The following is a 17,658-nucleotide window of genomic DNA, read 5'->3' on the forward strand; positions in this document are numbered from 1 at the left end:
GGCCTTCGCAGGGGCAAGTGCCGCCCCCGCCAGCTAGCGGCACTTGCCCCTGCGGTCTGTGACGGGCTACACGGGGGACCTTTGTCTTTCCGCGTAGGTACGTGCCGGCCATCGTGGACCACGGGAGCGGCGTGCCCTGCCAGGGGACCTTCCTCCTGCACCAGGTGCGGACGGCTCGCCTGCGGCGTGAGGCCGCCCACCTCGGACGCGTCCACGCCCCCACGTGACATGGCCGATGGGACAGTCACGCCCCACGTGACATGGCCGATGGGACGGTCACGCCCCACGTGACATGGCCGACACGGACGGTCACGCCCCACGTGACATGGCCGATGGGACGGTCACGCCCCACGTGACATGGCCGATGGGACAGTCACGCCCCACGTGACATGGCCGATGGGACGGTCACGCCCCACGTGACATGGCCGATGGGACGGTCACGCCCCACGTGACATGGCCGATAGGACGGTCACGCCCCACGTGACATGGCCGATGGGACGGTCACGCCCCACGTGACATGGCCGACGCAGACGCGTCACGCCCCACGTGACATGGCCGACGCGGACGGTCACGCCCCACGTGACATGGCCGACGCGGACGGTCACGCCCCACGTGACATGGCCGACGCGGACGTAACCCCACCCCCACCCCATGTAACATGGCCGACATGCCGTCACCCCCCATCCAACATGGCCAACGTGACGTCACCCCCTCCCCCCAATGCAACGTGGACGTGACGTCACCCCTCCATACAACATGGCCGACGTGACATCAACCCCCCCCCATGCAACATGGCTGACGTGACGTCACCCCCCCATACAACATGGCCGACGTGACGTCATCCCCCATACAACATGGCCGACGTGACATCACCCCACCCCCCCCATGCAACATGGACGATGTGAATGACCCCTGGGTGCGGTGTTGAACCGTGGAATTCCCGCTGCAGGGTATCCAGCGCCGGATCGCCGTGACGCTGGTCCACGAGACGGCCGCGGAGCTCTGCTGGGGAGAAGCGACGGAGCTCCTGGTTGGTGAGTGGCTCGCTCACCCCCTCGCTCACCCCCTCGCTCACCCCCTCGCTCACCCCCTCGCTCACCCGCTCACTCACTCGCTCACCCGTTCACTCGCTCACCCCCTCGCTCACCCCCTCGCTCACCCCCTCGCTCTCCAGCTCACTCGCTCACTCACTCGCTCACCCGTTCACTCGCTCACCCGCTCACCCCCTCGCTCACCAGCTCACTCGCTCACCCGCTCACCCATTCACTCGCTCACTCACTCGCTCACCCGCTCGCTCACTCGCTCACCCACTCACCCGCTCACCCGCTCACTCGCTCACTCGCTCACCCGCTCACTCACCACGCCACCCAGCGACTCACTCACTCACCCACTCAACCAGCCATCCAGCCACTCACTCACTCACCTACCCACTCACCCACCCAGCCACTCACTCGCTCAGCCAGCCGCGTGTCTCGCCGCCCGTGTCTCGCTCACCGCCCGTGTCTCGCTCACCGGGTGAGTGCAGGGCGGGTGAGGAACACGCCGAGCGAGAGCGACTTCCCCGCCGACTCCCACCTCCACTCGCTCACCATCATGTCGGCTCACTACATCAACCCGGCCAACGACGACCGGTAGGCTCCTCACCACCCACTCACCCACTCACCCACCCACTCACTCACCCACCCATGCACTCACCCACTCACTCACCCACTCACCCACTCACTCACCCATTCACTCGCTCACCCACTCACTCACCCACTCACTCACCCACTCACCCACTCACTCACCCACTCACCCATTCACTCGCTCACCCACTCACTCACCCACTCACCCACTCACCCATTCACTCACTCACCCATTCACTCACTCACTCACTCGCCCACACACTCGCTCACTCACTCACTCACCCATTCACTCACCCATGCACTCACCCACTCACTCACTTATCTATGCACTCACCCATTCACTCATCCATGCACTCACCCACTCACTCACTCACTCACCCATGCACTCACCCACACACTCACTCATCCACCCACTCACACACCCACCCACTCACTCACCTACCCACTCACTCACCCACTCACTCACCCACCCATGCACTCACTCACTCACCCATGCACTCACCCACCCACTCACTCACCCACCTACTCACTCACTCACCTACCCACTCACTCACTCACCCACCCACTCACACACCCACCCACCCACTCACTCACCTACCCACTCACTCACCCACTCACTCACCCACCCATGCACTCACTCACTCACCCATGCACTCACCCACCCATTCACTCACTCACTCACCCATGCAATCACCCACCCATTCACTCACCCACCCACTCCCTCACCCATGCACTCACCCACCCACTCACTCACCCACCTACTCACTCACTCACATACCCACTCACTCACCCACCCACTCACACACCCACCCACTCACTCACCCACTCACTCACCCACCCACCCATGCACTCACTCACCCACCCATGCACTCACTCACCCACCCATGCACTCACTCACCCACTCACTCACCCACGCACTCACTCACCCACGCACTCACTCACTCACTCACCCACTCACTCACTCACTCACCCATTCACTCGCTCACCCACTCACTCACCCACTCACCCACTCACCCATTCACTCACTCACCCATTCACTCACTCACTCACTCACCCACTCACTCGCTCACTCACTCACTCACTCACCCACTCACTCACTCACACATTCACTCACCCATGCACTCACCCACTCACTCACTTATCTATGCACTCACCCATTCACTCACCCACTCACTCACTCACCCATGCACTCACCCACACACTCACTCATCCACCCACTCACACACCCACCCACTCACTCACCTACCCACTCACTCACCCACTCACTCACCCACCCATGCACTCACTCACCCATGCACTCACCCACCCACTCACTCACCCACCTACTCACTCACTCACCTACCCACTCACTCACTCACCCACCCACTCACACACCTACCCACTCACTCACCTACCCACTCACTCACCCACTCACTCACCCACCCATGCACTCACTCACTCACCCATGCACTCACCCACCCATTCACTCACTCACTCACCCATGCACTCACCCACCCATGCACTCACCCACCCATTCACTCACTCACTCACCCATGCACTCACCCACCCATTCACTCACCCACCCACTCCCTCACCCATGCACTCACCCACCCACTCACTCACCCACCTACTCACTCACTCACCTACCCACTCACTCACTCACCCACCCACTCACCCACTCACTCACCCACCCACCCATGCACTCACTCACCCACCCATGCACTCACTCACTCACTCACCCATTCACTCACCCACTCACTCGCTTATCTATGCACTCACCCACTCACTCACCCATGCACTCACCCACACACTCACTCATCCACCCACTCACACACCCACCCACTCACTCACCTACCCACTCACTCACCCACTCACTCACCCACCCATGCACTCACTCACCCATCCATGCACTCACTCACTCACCCATGCACTCACCCACCCATTCACTCACCCATGCACTCACCCACCCATTCACTCACCCACCCACTCCCTCACCCATGCACTCACCCACCGACTCACTCACCCACCTACTCACTCACTCACCTACCCACTCACTCACCCACCCACTCACACACCCACCCACTCACCCACTCACTCACCCACCCACCCATGCACTCACTCACCCACCCATGCACTCACTCACTCACTCACCCACTCACTCACCCACGCACTCACTCACCCACGCACTCACTCACCCATGCACTCACCCACCCATTCACTCACCCACCCACTCCCTCACCCATGCACTCACCCACCCACTCACTCACCCACCTACTCACTCACCCACCTACTCACTGACTCACCTACCCACTCCACTCACTCACCCACCCACCCATGCACTCACTCACTCATGCACTCACTCACTCACTCATGCACTCACCCACCCACTCACTCACCCACCCACTCACTCACTCACCCACTCACTCACTCACCCACTCACTCACCCACCCATGCACTCACTCACCCACTCACTCACCCACTCACTCACCCACCCACTCATTCACTCACTCACCCACCCACTCATTCACTCACTCACCCACCCACTCACTCACTCATCCACTCACTCACTCACTCACCCATGCACTCACTCACCCACTCACTCACCCACTCACTCACTCACCCACCCACTCACTCACCCACCCACTCACTCACCCACCCACTCACTCACTCATCCACTCACTCACTCACTCACCCATGCACTCACTCACCCACTCACTCACCCACTCACTCACTCACCCACTCACTCACCCACCCATGCACTCACTCACCCACTCACTCACCCACTCACTCACCCACCCACTCATTCACTCACTCACCCACCCACTCATTCACTCACTCACCCACCCACTCACTCACTCATCCACTCACTCACTCACTCACCCATGCACTCACTCACCCACTCACTCACCCACTCACTCACTCACCCACCCACTCACTCACCCACCCACTCACCCACCCATGCACTCACCCACCTATGCACTCACTCACCCACCCGCTCACCCTTAACAAATTGTTGAGCCAAGTGCTGCCTATGAAGGCTACCGGCACTGTGGCACACACAGAGGGGGTGGGTGGCCAGCACCACCACGCCCGGCCGCCTTTGTCTCCCCTAGTGGCGATGTTTACTGCACGCCGCACCAGGTACTCATTTGAGGCCGAGTAGACCTAGGGGATGCCCAGGACCGGTTCAGATTTGATCGTCACCGGTGGTGTTGGCCGTGAGCGGGAACCCGGGTCGACAGGTTCGTAGTGCAGCGTAGCGCTAACCGCGGCACCACCGCTCCCCATGCACGCACACACACGCACGTACACACACACACGCACATACACGCACGCACGTACACACAGACACACGCACGCACGCACACACACACACGTACACACACACGTACGCACATACACGCACGCACGCATACACGCACGCACACTTCACCACACTCACAGGTACACACACACACGTACACACACGTACACACATACACGCACATACACACGTACACACACACGTACACACACGCACGCACACACACACGTACACACACGCACACGTACACACACACACGTACACACACACGTACACACACACACGTACACACACACGTACACACACACACGTACACACACACACGTACACACAAAGATAACAAAGATCCCCCATAGGGGCAAGTGCTGTTAGCGAGCACCTATGAAGGCCGGAACGGTACACGAGGGGGTGGGTGGCCAGCACCACGCCCGACCGCCTTTGTCTCCCTAGTGGCGATGTTTGCACACCGCACCAGGTACTCATTTGAGGTTGAGTCGACCTCGGGGAGGCCCGGGACCGGTTCAGATAATCGTCACCGGTGTTGGCCGTGAGCGGGGATCGAACCCGGGTCACCAGGTTCATAGCGCAGCGCGCTAACCGCTACACTACCCCTACACACACACACTCACACAGACACGCACACACGTACACGCACACACGCACACACGTACACGCACACACGCACACACACACAGACGGACACACGGACACCCACACGCGTACACACGTACACTTAGACACGTAGACGTGCACACACGTAGACGCGCACACACGTAGACGCACACGTACACACACACTCACGTACACACACACACGTACACACACACTCACGTACACACACACACCCCCTATGCTCCCTGTCGCTTCGTATTGCTGACTGATTTGCTGTTGCACCCCGCAGCCGAACTCCCAGCCCCTCCCCACGCCCTCAAGCCCCTCCCCACGCCCCTCCCAGCCCCTCCCCACGCCCCCCAACCCCTCCCCACGCCCCTCCCCCCAGCCCCTCCCCACGCCCCCCCCAACCCCTCCCCACGCCCTCCCAGTCCCTCCCCCAGCCCCTCCCCACGCCCCCCCCCGGCCCCTCCCCACGCCCTCCCAGCCCGTCCCCCTGCACCCCGCCCCCGCAGTGCCCCCCCAGCCCCAGCCCCCCCAGCCCCCCTAACGCTTGCTGCCTGTGCTTCCACCCCCCCCCCCCCGCGCTCACAGACAGCCAATTGACTCGGATATCCCCAGGTACCCACTAGGCACCATCACCACCATCATCACTACCATCATCACCATCATCACCATCATCAATACCATCATCACTACCATCATCACCATCACTACCATCATCACTACCATCATCACCATCACTACCATCATCATCACTACCATCATCATCACTACCATCATCACCATCACTACCATCATCATCACTACCATCATCACCATCATCACTACCACCATCACTACCATCATCACCACCATCACTACCATCATCACTACCACCATCACTACCATCATCACCACCATCACTACCATCATCACCATCACTACCATCATCATCACTACCATCATCACCATCACTACCATCATCACCACCATCACTACCATCATCACTACCATCATCACTACCATCACTACCATCATCACCATCACTACCATCATCACCATCACTACCACCATCACTACCACCATCACCACCATCATCACCACCATTACATCACCATCACTACCATCACCACCATCATCACTACCATCACCACCATCACCACCACCATCACCACCATCACTACCATCATCACCACCATCACTACCATCACCACCATCACTACCATCACTACCATCACCACCACCATCACCACCATCACTACCACCATCACCACCATCACTAACCACCACCACCATCACTACCATCATCACCATCACTACCATTATCACCACCATCACCACCATCATCACCACCATCATCCACCACCATCACCACCATCACCACCATCACCACCATCATCACCATCACTACCATCACCATCACTTCCATCATCACTACCATCACCACCATCACCACCATCACCATCACCACCATCACTACCATCACCATCACCACCAGTATCACCACCATCAATACCATCACTACCATCATCACCATCACTACCATCACTACCATCACCACCATCATCACTATCATCACCACCACCATCATCACCATCACCACCATCATCACTACCATCACTACCATCATCACCATCACTACCATCACCACCATCGCCACCATCACTGCCATCACCACCATCGCCACCATCACTGCCATCACCACCATCACTACCATCACCACCACACCACCATCATCACCATCACCACCATCACCACCTCAACCACCATCATCACCATCCCACCACCACCCACTCCATCACCCACACCACCTCCACACCACCACACCATCACACCATCACCACATACCATCACCATCACCACCACCACCATCATCACAACCATCACCATCAATACCACATCACCATCATCACCAACATCCCATCACCACCACCATCACTACCATCATCACTACCATCACCACCATCACTTCCATCATCACTACCATCACCACCATCACCATCACCACCATCACTACCATCACCATCACCACCAGTATCACCCACACCATCAATACTATCACCATCATCACCCATCACTACCATCACTACCATCACCACCACCATCATCACCATCACCACCATCATCACTACCATCACTACCATCATCACCATCACTACCATCACCACCATCGCCACTATCACCACCATCATCACTACCATCACTACCATCACCACCATCATCACCATCACTACCATCATTACCATCACCACCATCACCACCATAATCACCACCATCACCACCATCACCACCATCACTACCATCACCATCATCACCACCACTACCATCACCACCATCATCACTACCATCACCACTACCATCACCATCACCACCATCACCACCATCATCACTACCATCACCATCATTACCATCATCACCATCATCACCATCACCACCATCATCACTACCATCACCAACACTACCATCATCACCATCACTACCATCACTACCATCACCACCATCACTACCATCACCATCACCACCATCATCACCATCACCACCATCATCACTACCATCACAACCATCAGCACCATCATCACCATCACCACCATCATCACCATCACCACCATCATCACTACCATCACCATCATCACTACCATCACTACCATCATCACCATCACCACCATCACCACCATCACCACTGCCATCACCATCATGATTATGGTGTTGTTGATGATGATGGTTGTGGTGATGATGGTTATGGTGGTGGTATTGATGTTGTTGATGGTGGTGGTAGTGATGATGGTGGTGGTGATAGCGTTGACAGTGATGATAATAGTGGTGATGGTTGTCGTAGTCGTGGTGGTGATGGAATGTTCAGACTGAATCTCTACCCTCTGAGCTCTTCCAGAAACAACCAAAAAGCCACTACGGATGGCCACGTGGAATGTTCGAACGCTCACTGCGGAGGAGAGGCTGCCACACCTCTATCAGGAGCTGGACCGGTACCGCCTGGATCTCTGTGGCATTCAGGAGGTCCGGTGGACTGGCTCTGGCTCCTGTCACCATGAGGGGTTGACAGTCCTCTACTCGGGGCAGCAGACTGCCAAACAACAGGGTGTGGCTCTTCTGAACAAAAGAATGAAGGGGGCGTGGGAGCGTGGCGGTAAGGTGTGGGAAGCTGTAAGCCCCAGGCTACTTTGGGCTCGCCTTCCTATCAACCGGAGGCGAGGAATGGTGGTCGTGGTTACTTATGCCCCCACCGAAGACGAACATCCGTGGAGGGATGCTGGTAAGGACGATGAGTCAGATGCTTTCTATGACCTCCTGTCACAGGTGCTGGCTAAAGTGGCCCCTCGGGATAGAGTCATCTTGTTGGGTGACTTCAATGCCTGAGTTGGTCATGATGCTGGCACCTGGTCTGGAGTGATTGGAAGGCATGGGCCAGATCAGCTCAATAACAACGGTAGGAGGCTGCTAGATTTTTGTGCAGCCCATGGGCTTGTAATTACCAACACGCTGTTCCGGCATCGGCGCATCCACACAACATCATGGATGCATGCCAGGTCCAAGCAAGAACATCTGCTGGAATACATAGTGACAGACCAGCGGATGCGAGCCCATGTCCTTGACACCAACACCTACCGTTGAGCTGATCTGCCCACTGACCATCGACTTGTCATCTGTAAAGATGCGCCTGCCATTCTTTCACTCCGCTGGTGGGTGTACACCCACCTCGCCTATCACCATCCTTTCGGGGAAAGAACGGTGATCCGATCTCCGACCCGCAGGTTCGGGGAGCATTTTTGTGAGGTTCTTGGTGGGGGAGGGGATTTCCCTCATCATGGGGCAAGGTGGGAACGATTCTGCTGGGGCTGTGGTGCCTCAATTATTGGCGTGAGTAGTCACCCATTGTGAATGCGCATTCTTGGTTCCTTCGGTGAAGCCACGTGGACAGGAAACACAAAATAAAATGAACAAAATTACTAAAAAATGAAAGCCAAAACCCACGACGTTTCGACACAAGCGGCCGTCGTCATCCGGCGGACTTCACCCAAAGAACCGATCAAAATTCATTCCTCGTTGGATTTTTCGGCAAAGTCACGTACGTAGGAGTACCATAAAATTACACTAAAACAAAATCAGTCAGGACGTTTCGACGCGCAGCACAAGCGATCCTCATCAGGTGTAAAGTAAAAAAAAACAAATCATGGAGGTAAATACAACAAGAAGATGAGAGACGAGAATTCAACAAACCTAGGAAAAACATTACGTGAAGCACAACCCAGTCAGGCCAACAACACAGTTAGACACTTACCTGACGGACCACGAATTTCAGAAGAGTGCTAAATTTCGTGTTCACCCTCTGGATTGAACATACCAGCATAGACCGAGTGAACAAATACGAGGCACAAGTCACAAGTACATATACGGAGACACCAAAGATGTAATTCTACGGTATTCCTACACACGTGACTTTACCGGAAAAAAACGATGAGTAATCTGTGCAGTCACGAAAGCTTTAACTCTTTAACTCAAAATGAATTTCGATTTAAAGCTTTCGTGACTGCAATGATTCATCTTCTTTGGTTCTTTCGGTAAAGTCACCACGTAGAATGAGAATAAAATAATAAATTGATAAAATAAAATAACACAACCATATTCTCACGACGTTTCGGCCACAACACAAGCGGCCTTCATCAGGTGAAGGGACGAGACTTCACCTGATGAAGGCCGCTTGTGTTGTGGCCGAAACGTCGTGAGAATATTATTGACCAGCTCCAGTTGGACAGCAGAGGTCTCACTCCGAATCAGTCGAGCGGCATTATCTTTCCATCGGTTGCGTGACGCTGTGTGGAAGCTACCTGGTCTGTCGCTCCGCACGAAGCTTCAGGTCTTCTCGGCCACGGTCATTCCCTCCCTTGTCTACGCTTGCGAAACGTGGACCCCCCTAATGGAACATCTTCGCCGGTTAGAAACATTCAGGCTGGCCTGCCTACGGTTTAACCTGCAGGCTGGATTGTGTGATGGTGGTGATGATGAGGCAGTGGTGGTGATGATGGTTGTGGTGGTGGAATTCATGTTGATGGTGGTGGAGGAGGCTCGTGAAGGACGCTGCTACTGGGCAGTTGGAGGCAGTCGCCCTTCAACAACAACGGAGGGCAGAGGAGCGACGCTCACAACAACGAGCAGAGCGCCGGGCAGCTAAAACACAGCAGGTTGGCACAGTAGGGGCCACAGGTGGTGGTGCATCTACCGCTCATCTCAGTCAACCTACCAATGGCACCTGCTGGGTTTGTCCTGAGACCTCCTGCACCTAGCCTGGCACAGCAGTCAACCCATGGCACCTGCTGGGTCTGTCCCGTGGCCTCCTCCTGCACCTAGCCTGGCACAGCAGTCAACCCATGGCACCTGCTGGGTCTGTCCCGTGACCTCCTCGTGCACCTAGCCTGGCACAGCAGTCAACCCATGGCACCTGCTGGCTCTGTCCCGTGACTTCCTCATGCACCTAGCCTGGCACAGGCAACGTGGTGACGTCACCGCCACGTAGTTGCGAATGGCGGGTGTTGGTGAAAGCGGCGGTAATGGCGATGGTAGAGGTGGTGACGGTGGTGTGATGGTGGTGGCGGTGGTGACGGTGATGGTGGTGACGGTGGTGACGGTGATGGTGGTGACGGTGGTGACGGTGGTGATCGTGATGGTGGGTGACGGTGCTGACGGTGGTGACGGTGGTGGTGACGGTGGTGATCGTGATGGTGGTGACGGTGGTGACGGTGTTGACGGTGGTGACGGTGTTGACGGTGTTGACGGTGGTGATGGTGGTGACGGTGTTGACGGTGGTGATCGTGACGACGGTGGTGACGGTGGTGATGATGGTGATGCCCAGTGTCTGTGTCAGTTGATGTCACCCTGCCCCATACACAGAGCACCCTCACATCCACCCCTCACCTCCACCCCCCCCTCCACCCCCTCACCTCCACCCCTCACCTCCACCCCCTCACCTCCACCCCCCCCCTCCACACCCTCACCTCCACCCCCCCTCCACCCCCCCTCCACACCCTCACCTCCACCCCCCCCCCACACCCCCTCCACCCCCCCCCCCCCCACACCGTGGTTGCTTTTGCGCTGATTGCTGTTTGCTCCGCAGCTCTCCCAGTTCGTTTTGCTTTGGCCGTCCGGTGGCTCTCCGTGCCGCATCATCTCAGCATTGTGTGTCTGTGTGTGTGTGTCTGTGTGTGTGTGTCTGTGTGTGTGTCTGTGTGTCTTGTGTGTGCGTGTGTCTGTGTGTGTGTGTCTGTGTGTGCGTGTCTGTGTGTGTGTCTGTGTCTGTCTGTGTGTGTAGTGTCTGTGTGTGTGTGTAGTGTCTGTGTGTGTGTCTATGTGTCTGTGTGTGTCTGTGTGTCTGTCTGTGTCTGTGTGTGTCTGTGTGTGTGTCTGTGTGTCTGTCTGTGTGTGTCTGTGTGTTTGTGTAGTGTCTGTGTGTCTGTGTGTAGTGTCTGTGTGTGTAGTGTCTGTGTGTGTGTGTAGTGTCTGTGTGTGTGTCTGTGTGTGTAGTGTGTGTCTGTGTGTAGTGTCTGTGTGTGTAGTGTCTGTGTGTGTGTAGTGTCTGTGTGTCTGTGTCTGTGTGTGTAGTGTCTGTGTGTGTCTGTGTGTGTCTGTGTGTGTAGTGTCTGTGTGTGTCTGTGTGTGTAGTGTCTGTGTGTGTGTCTGTGTGTGTAGTGTCTGTGTGTGTCTGTGTGTGTCTGTGTGTCTGTGTGTGTGTCTGTGTGTGTGTGTGGGGAGCGGTGGTGTAGCGGTTAGCGCTACGCTGCGCTATGAACCTGGCGACCCGGGTTCGATTCCCGCTCATGGCCAACACCAGTGACGATTATCTGAACCGGTCCTGGGCCTCCCCTAGGTCGACTCAGCCTCAAATGAGTACCTGGTGCGGTGTGTAAACATCGCCACTAGGGAGACAAAGGCGGTCGGGCGTGGTGCTGGCCACCCACCCCTTCGTGTACCGTTCCGGCCTTCATAGGTGCTCGCTAACAGCACTTGCCCCTACAGTCTGTTACAGGCTACACGGGGGATCTTTGTTTTTGCATGTGTGGGTCTGTGTGTCTATCTGTGTGTGTCTATCTGTGTGTGGGTGTGTCTGTGTGTGTCTGTCTATCTGTGCGTGTGTCTATCTATGTGTCTGTGTGTGTGTCTATTTGTGTGTCTATCTGTGTGTCTTTCTACGTGTGTATCTATCTGTGTCTATCTGTCTGTGTCTATCTGTGTGTATCAATCTTTGTCTCTCCCTCTGCTCCCCCACTCAATCTCTCCTTCCCCCCCTCCCCCCCACCGTCTCCCCCCTCCCCCTCAACCCCCCCTCTGTCTCCCCCCTCCGCCCCCCCCCACCCCCTCAATCTCCCCCCCCCCCCATCCCCCTCACCCCCACCCCTCTCACCGCCCCCCCCCTCCCCCCAGGACGTTCTACCGCGTGGAAGCTGTCTGGGACAGCGCCGTTCACAACTCCATCCTGCTGAACCGTGTGACCCCCCGGTCACAGCGCATCCTCCTGACACTTACCGCACGCCTGCAGGTCGATTCACCACGGCCCGGGTCTAACTGGGTTCACCATGGCCTGGGTCTAGCTGGGTTCACCACGGCCTGGTCTAGTGGGTTCACCACGGCCTGGGTCTAGCTGGGTTCACCACGGCCTGGTCTAGAGGGTTCACCACGGCCTGGTCTAGAGGGTTCACCACGGCCTGGTCTAGAGGGTTCACCACAGCCTGGTCTAGAGGGTTCACCACGGCCTGGTCTAGAGGGTTCACCACGGCCTGGTCTAGAGGGTTCACCATGGCCTGGGTCTAGCTGGGTTCACCACGGCCTGGTCTAGAGGGTTCACCACGGCCTGGTCTAGAGGGTTCACCATGGGGCAGGGTCTAGCTGGGTTCACCACGGCCTGGTCTAGAGGGTTCACCATGGCCCTGGTCTAGAGGGTTCACCACGGCCTGGTCTAGTGGGTTCACCACGGCCTAGTCTAGTGGGTTCACCACGGCCTGGTCTAGAGGGTTCACCACGGCCTGGTCTAGAGGGTTCACCACGGCCTGGTCTAGTGGGTTCACCACGGCCTAGTCTAGTGGGTTCACCACGGCCTGGTCTAGAGGGTTCACCACGGCCTGGTCTAGAGGGTTCACCATGGCCTGGGTCTAGCTGGGTTCACCACGGCCTGGTCTAGCTGGGTTCACCACGGCCTGGTCTAGTGGGTTCACCACGGCCTAGTCTAGAGGGTTCACCATGCCCTGGGTTTAGAGGGTTCACCACGGCCTGGGTCTAGCTGGGTTCACGATGGGGCAGGGTCTAGCTGGGTTCACCACGGCCTGGGTCTAGCTGGGTTCACCATGGCCTGGGTCTAGCTGGGTTCACCATGGCCTGGTCTAGAGGGTTCACCACGGCCTAGTCTAGAGGGTTCACCATGGCCTGGTCTAGCTGGGTTCACCACGGCCTGGTCTAGAGGGTTCACCACGGCCTGGGTCTAGCTGGGTTCACCACGGCCTGGTCTAGCTGGGTTCACCATGGCCTGGTCTAGCTGGGTTCACCATGGCCTGGTCTAGCTGGGTTCACCATGGCCTGGTCTAGCTGGGTTCACCACGGCCTGGGTCTAGCTGGGTTCACCACGGCCTGGTCTAGAGTGTTCACCATGCCCTGGGTTTAGAGGGTTCACCACGGCCTGGGTCTAGCTGGGTTCACCACGTCCTGGTCTAGCTGGGTTCACCACGGCCTGGGTCTAGCTGGGTTCACCACGGCCTGGTCTAGCGGGGTTCACCACGGCCTGGTCTAGCTGGGTTCACCATGGGGCAGGGTCTGGAGGGTTTCTGTGTGTGGCCATGTTCTATCCACAGCTGGAGGGCTGCGCTGACCCTGTGGTGTTCACCAAGGACCTCCGTCTGGTGTTCTTCTCGCGAGAGGCTCGCATCTCCCCACGTCGCTCCCTGCGCAGCCTCTTCGGAAGCCCTCCCTGCCCCGACAGGTCCATAGAGCTGTGTGTGCCTATGTGATGTGGAAAATCTAGAGATGTGTGCGCCTGTGTGATGTGTGAAATCTAGAGCCGTGTGTGCCTGTGTGAAATCTAGAGCCGTGTGTGCCTGTGTGATGTGTGAAATCTAGAGCCGTGTGTGCCTGTGTGATGTGTGAAATCTAGAGCCGTGTGTGCCTGTGTGATGTGTGAAATCTAGAGATGTGTGTGCCTGTGTGATGTGTGAAATCTAGAGATGTGTGTGCCTGTGTGATGTGTGAAATCTAGAGATGTGTGTGCCTGTGTGATGTGTGAAATCTAGAGCCATGTGCCTGTGTGATGTGTGAAATCTAGAGATGTGTGTGCCTGTGTGATGTGTGAAATCTAGAGTGGTGGGTGGGTGAGTGTGTGGGTGAGTGTGTCGGTGAGTGGGTGAGTCTGTGCGTGAGTGTCTGAGGAGGAATCTCCATATGGTACAGATACAATGGGAGGCTGATCGATGCCCGGGTGCGGTTAAGGGATGGCTCCCTATTGGTCAACCACGTTATGTATGCCGATGATCTGGTAATTGCTGCTCACTCAGAGGAGGAGTTGGAGACGCTGCTGCTGAGACTGGAGCGTGCCACTAAGAGGTGGGGCCTTACCATCAGCCCCACCAAAACTAAGCAGCTGCCTGTGTATTTTGTACCATCAGACACTCCACCCCCACAACTCCCAATCGGTGATGGGGCAGTTGTGGAGAGAGTGGAGAGTTTCCCATACCTGGGTAGTGTGCTTATGACTGGCTCCAGTTTAACAGGAGAGGTCTCACTCCGAATCAGTCGAGCGGCAATATCTTTTCATCGGTTGCGTAACGCTGTGTGGAAGCTACCTGGTCTGTCGCTCCGGACTAAGCTTCAGGTCTTCTCGGCCACAGTCATTCACTCCCTTCTCTACGCTTGCGAAACGTGAACACCCCTAATGGAACATCTTCGCCGGTTAGAAACATTTAGGCTGGCCTGCCTACGATCCATCCTGGGTTTAACCAGACTGGATTGTGTGAGGAGCTCACATATCCTTGAAAGATCTGGGCAAGGTCCCATCGGTGAGCTCCTCCGGCAGGCAAGGCTGCGATGGCTGGGTCATGTAGCCCACATAACCAGCCACTGCATACCGAAACAGCTTTTTTGTCGGCCGGATCGAGGGGGCTAAATGGGCGCGGCACGGGCTAGAGAAGAGATGGAGTGATGTGGTACAGGAGGACGTGGAGCTGAGTGGACTTGCCGATGACTGGTACCAGCGGTGTCAAGATCGGCCTCTGTGGAGGAGGCTCGTGAAGGACGCTACTGGGCAGTTGGAGGCAGTCGCCCTCCAACAACAACGGAGGGCGGAGGAGCGACGCTCACAACAACGAGCGGAGCGCCGGGTGACTAGGGCACAGCAGGTTGGCACAGTAGGGGGCACAGGTGGTGCATCAGCCAGTCATCTCAGTCAGTCGACCCGTGGCACCTGGGTCTGCCCCGTGACCTCCTGCCAGCGGCCGTTCGACACTTCACATGGCCTCAAGGTGCACATGGCCTGGCACAAGCGTCGTGGTGACGTCACCGCCACTTAGTGGCGAATGGCGGTTGTTGTTGTGTGTGTGTATATGTGGGTGAGTGTGTGTCTGTGTGTGTAACGTGTCTGTGTGTGTCTGTGTGTGTAACCTGTCTGTGTGTCTGAGTATGTGTGTGTCTGTGTGTAACCTGTTCGTGTGTTTCTGTGTGTGTGTCTGAGGGGTGGACAGTCCTCTACTCGGGGCAGCAGACTGCCAAACAACAGGGTGTGGCTCTTCTTTTGAACAAAAGAATGAAGGGGGCGTGGGAGCGTGGCGGTGAGGTGTGGGAAGCTGTAAGCCCCAGGCTACTTTGGGCTCGCCTTCCCATCAACCGGAGGCGAGGAATGGTGGTCGTGGTTACTTATGCCCCCACCGAAGATGAACATCCGTGGAGGGATGCAGGCAAAGCCGATGAGTCAGATGTCTTCTATGACCTCCTGTCACAGGTGCTGGCTAAAGTGGCCCCTCGGGATAGAGTCATCATGTTGGGTGACTTCAATGCCCGAGTTGGTCATGATACTGGCACCTGGTCTGGAGTGATTGGAGGGCATGGGCCAGATCAGCTCAATAACAACGGTAGGAGGCTGCTAGATTTTTGTGCAGCCCATGGGCTTGTAATTACCAACACGCTGTTCCGGCATCGGCGCATCCACACAACATCATGGATGCATGCCGGGTCCAAGCAAGAACATCTGCTGGACTACATAGTGACGGACCAGCAGATCCGAGCCCATGTCCTTGACACCAGGACCTACCGTGGAGCTGATCTGCCCTCTGACCATCGACTAGTCATCTGTTAGATGCGCCTGCCATTCTTCTACTCCGGTGATGGGTGTACACCCAGGACCCCATTCCGACCTAAAGTGGCCTGGTCTCAGTTATCTGATAAAAGTTGCAAGCGAGAATTTCATCATCGCTTGCAGCTGGGATTGGCATCGTCCCCGACTCCTCCTGATGTCGAGGGTAAATGGGCGAGGTTTAGGACTGTGACTCATGCAGCTACAATGGCTGCTTTGGGTACGCGGTCCAGACCTCCCCAGAGACCCTGGCTGACAGAGGAGGTGTTCAGGATGGTTGAGAAAAAGCGACAGGCCCACTGTCATCGGCTACAGAACCCACGTCAGAGAATGAGGAGGCTTACCGCAGCCTTCGCTCGGAGGTTCGGAGAGCCGTGAGGCGCTGCAAGGATGGGTGGTGGTCGCGGGTTGCTGAGGAGATGGAGTCTGCCTCAGTGGCCCGTGATCACAAATCTCTATTTAACTCCATCAAAAAAGTAACCTGCAGCGCCACACCTCTTACCATCATTAGGGGAAAAAACGGTGATCCAATCTCCGACCCCCAGGAACAGGTTTGCAGATTTGCTGAGCATTTCTGTGAGGTCCTGGGAGAGGGAAAATCCCTCAGCCAGGAAAACATCGTGGCACAAAGTGAGGATGACCCTGCTGAGGCTGCGGTGCCTCAAATATTGGAAGAAGTCACACCCTGTGAGTGGCTGGCTGAGGTGCCATCTGTTGAGGAAGTACTGAAGGCGATCCGGAGTCTGAGACCAGGAAAGGCAGCAGGCAGAGATGATCTCCCAAGCGAAATGCTGAGGGAGGGTGGCGTTTGTGCACAGACT

At 56.6% G+C, this 17,658-nt stretch overlaps 1 protein-coding gene across 2 annotated transcripts in view; it reads left to right on the plus strand.

Moving 5' to 3' along the window:
• The window catches only part of LOC116938411 (kinesin-like protein KIF1A), a 63,893-nt gene that overhangs the window by 21,626 nt on the left and 24,609 nt on the right, over positions 1-17,658 (plus strand). Inside the window, exons 10-15 of one of the 2 annotated variants that reach the window (XM_076056417.1) lie at positions 98-164; positions 950-1,034; positions 1,526-1,631; positions 6,115-6,141; positions 12,934-13,048; positions 14,352-14,479. In XM_076056417.1, coding sequence (XP_075912532.1) covers positions 98-164; positions 950-1,034; positions 1,526-1,631; positions 6,115-6,141; positions 12,934-13,048; positions 14,352-14,479 — 528 coding nt within the window. The remainder of the gene's footprint in view (positions 1-97; positions 165-949; positions 1,035-1,525; positions 1,632-6,114; positions 6,142-12,933; positions 13,049-14,351; positions 14,480-17,658) is intronic. The other variant, XM_076056418.1, reaches the window with a different exon arrangement.

Source organism: Petromyzon marinus, chromosome 75, assembly GCF_048934315.1.
Source record: "Petromyzon marinus isolate PM22_M1 ecotype Great Lakes invasive population chromosome 75, UKy_Petmar_22M1.pri1.0, whole genome shotgun sequence".
NCBI classification, from domain to species: domain Eukaryota; kingdom Metazoa; phylum Chordata; class Hyperoartia; order Petromyzontiformes; family Petromyzontidae; genus Petromyzon; species Petromyzon marinus.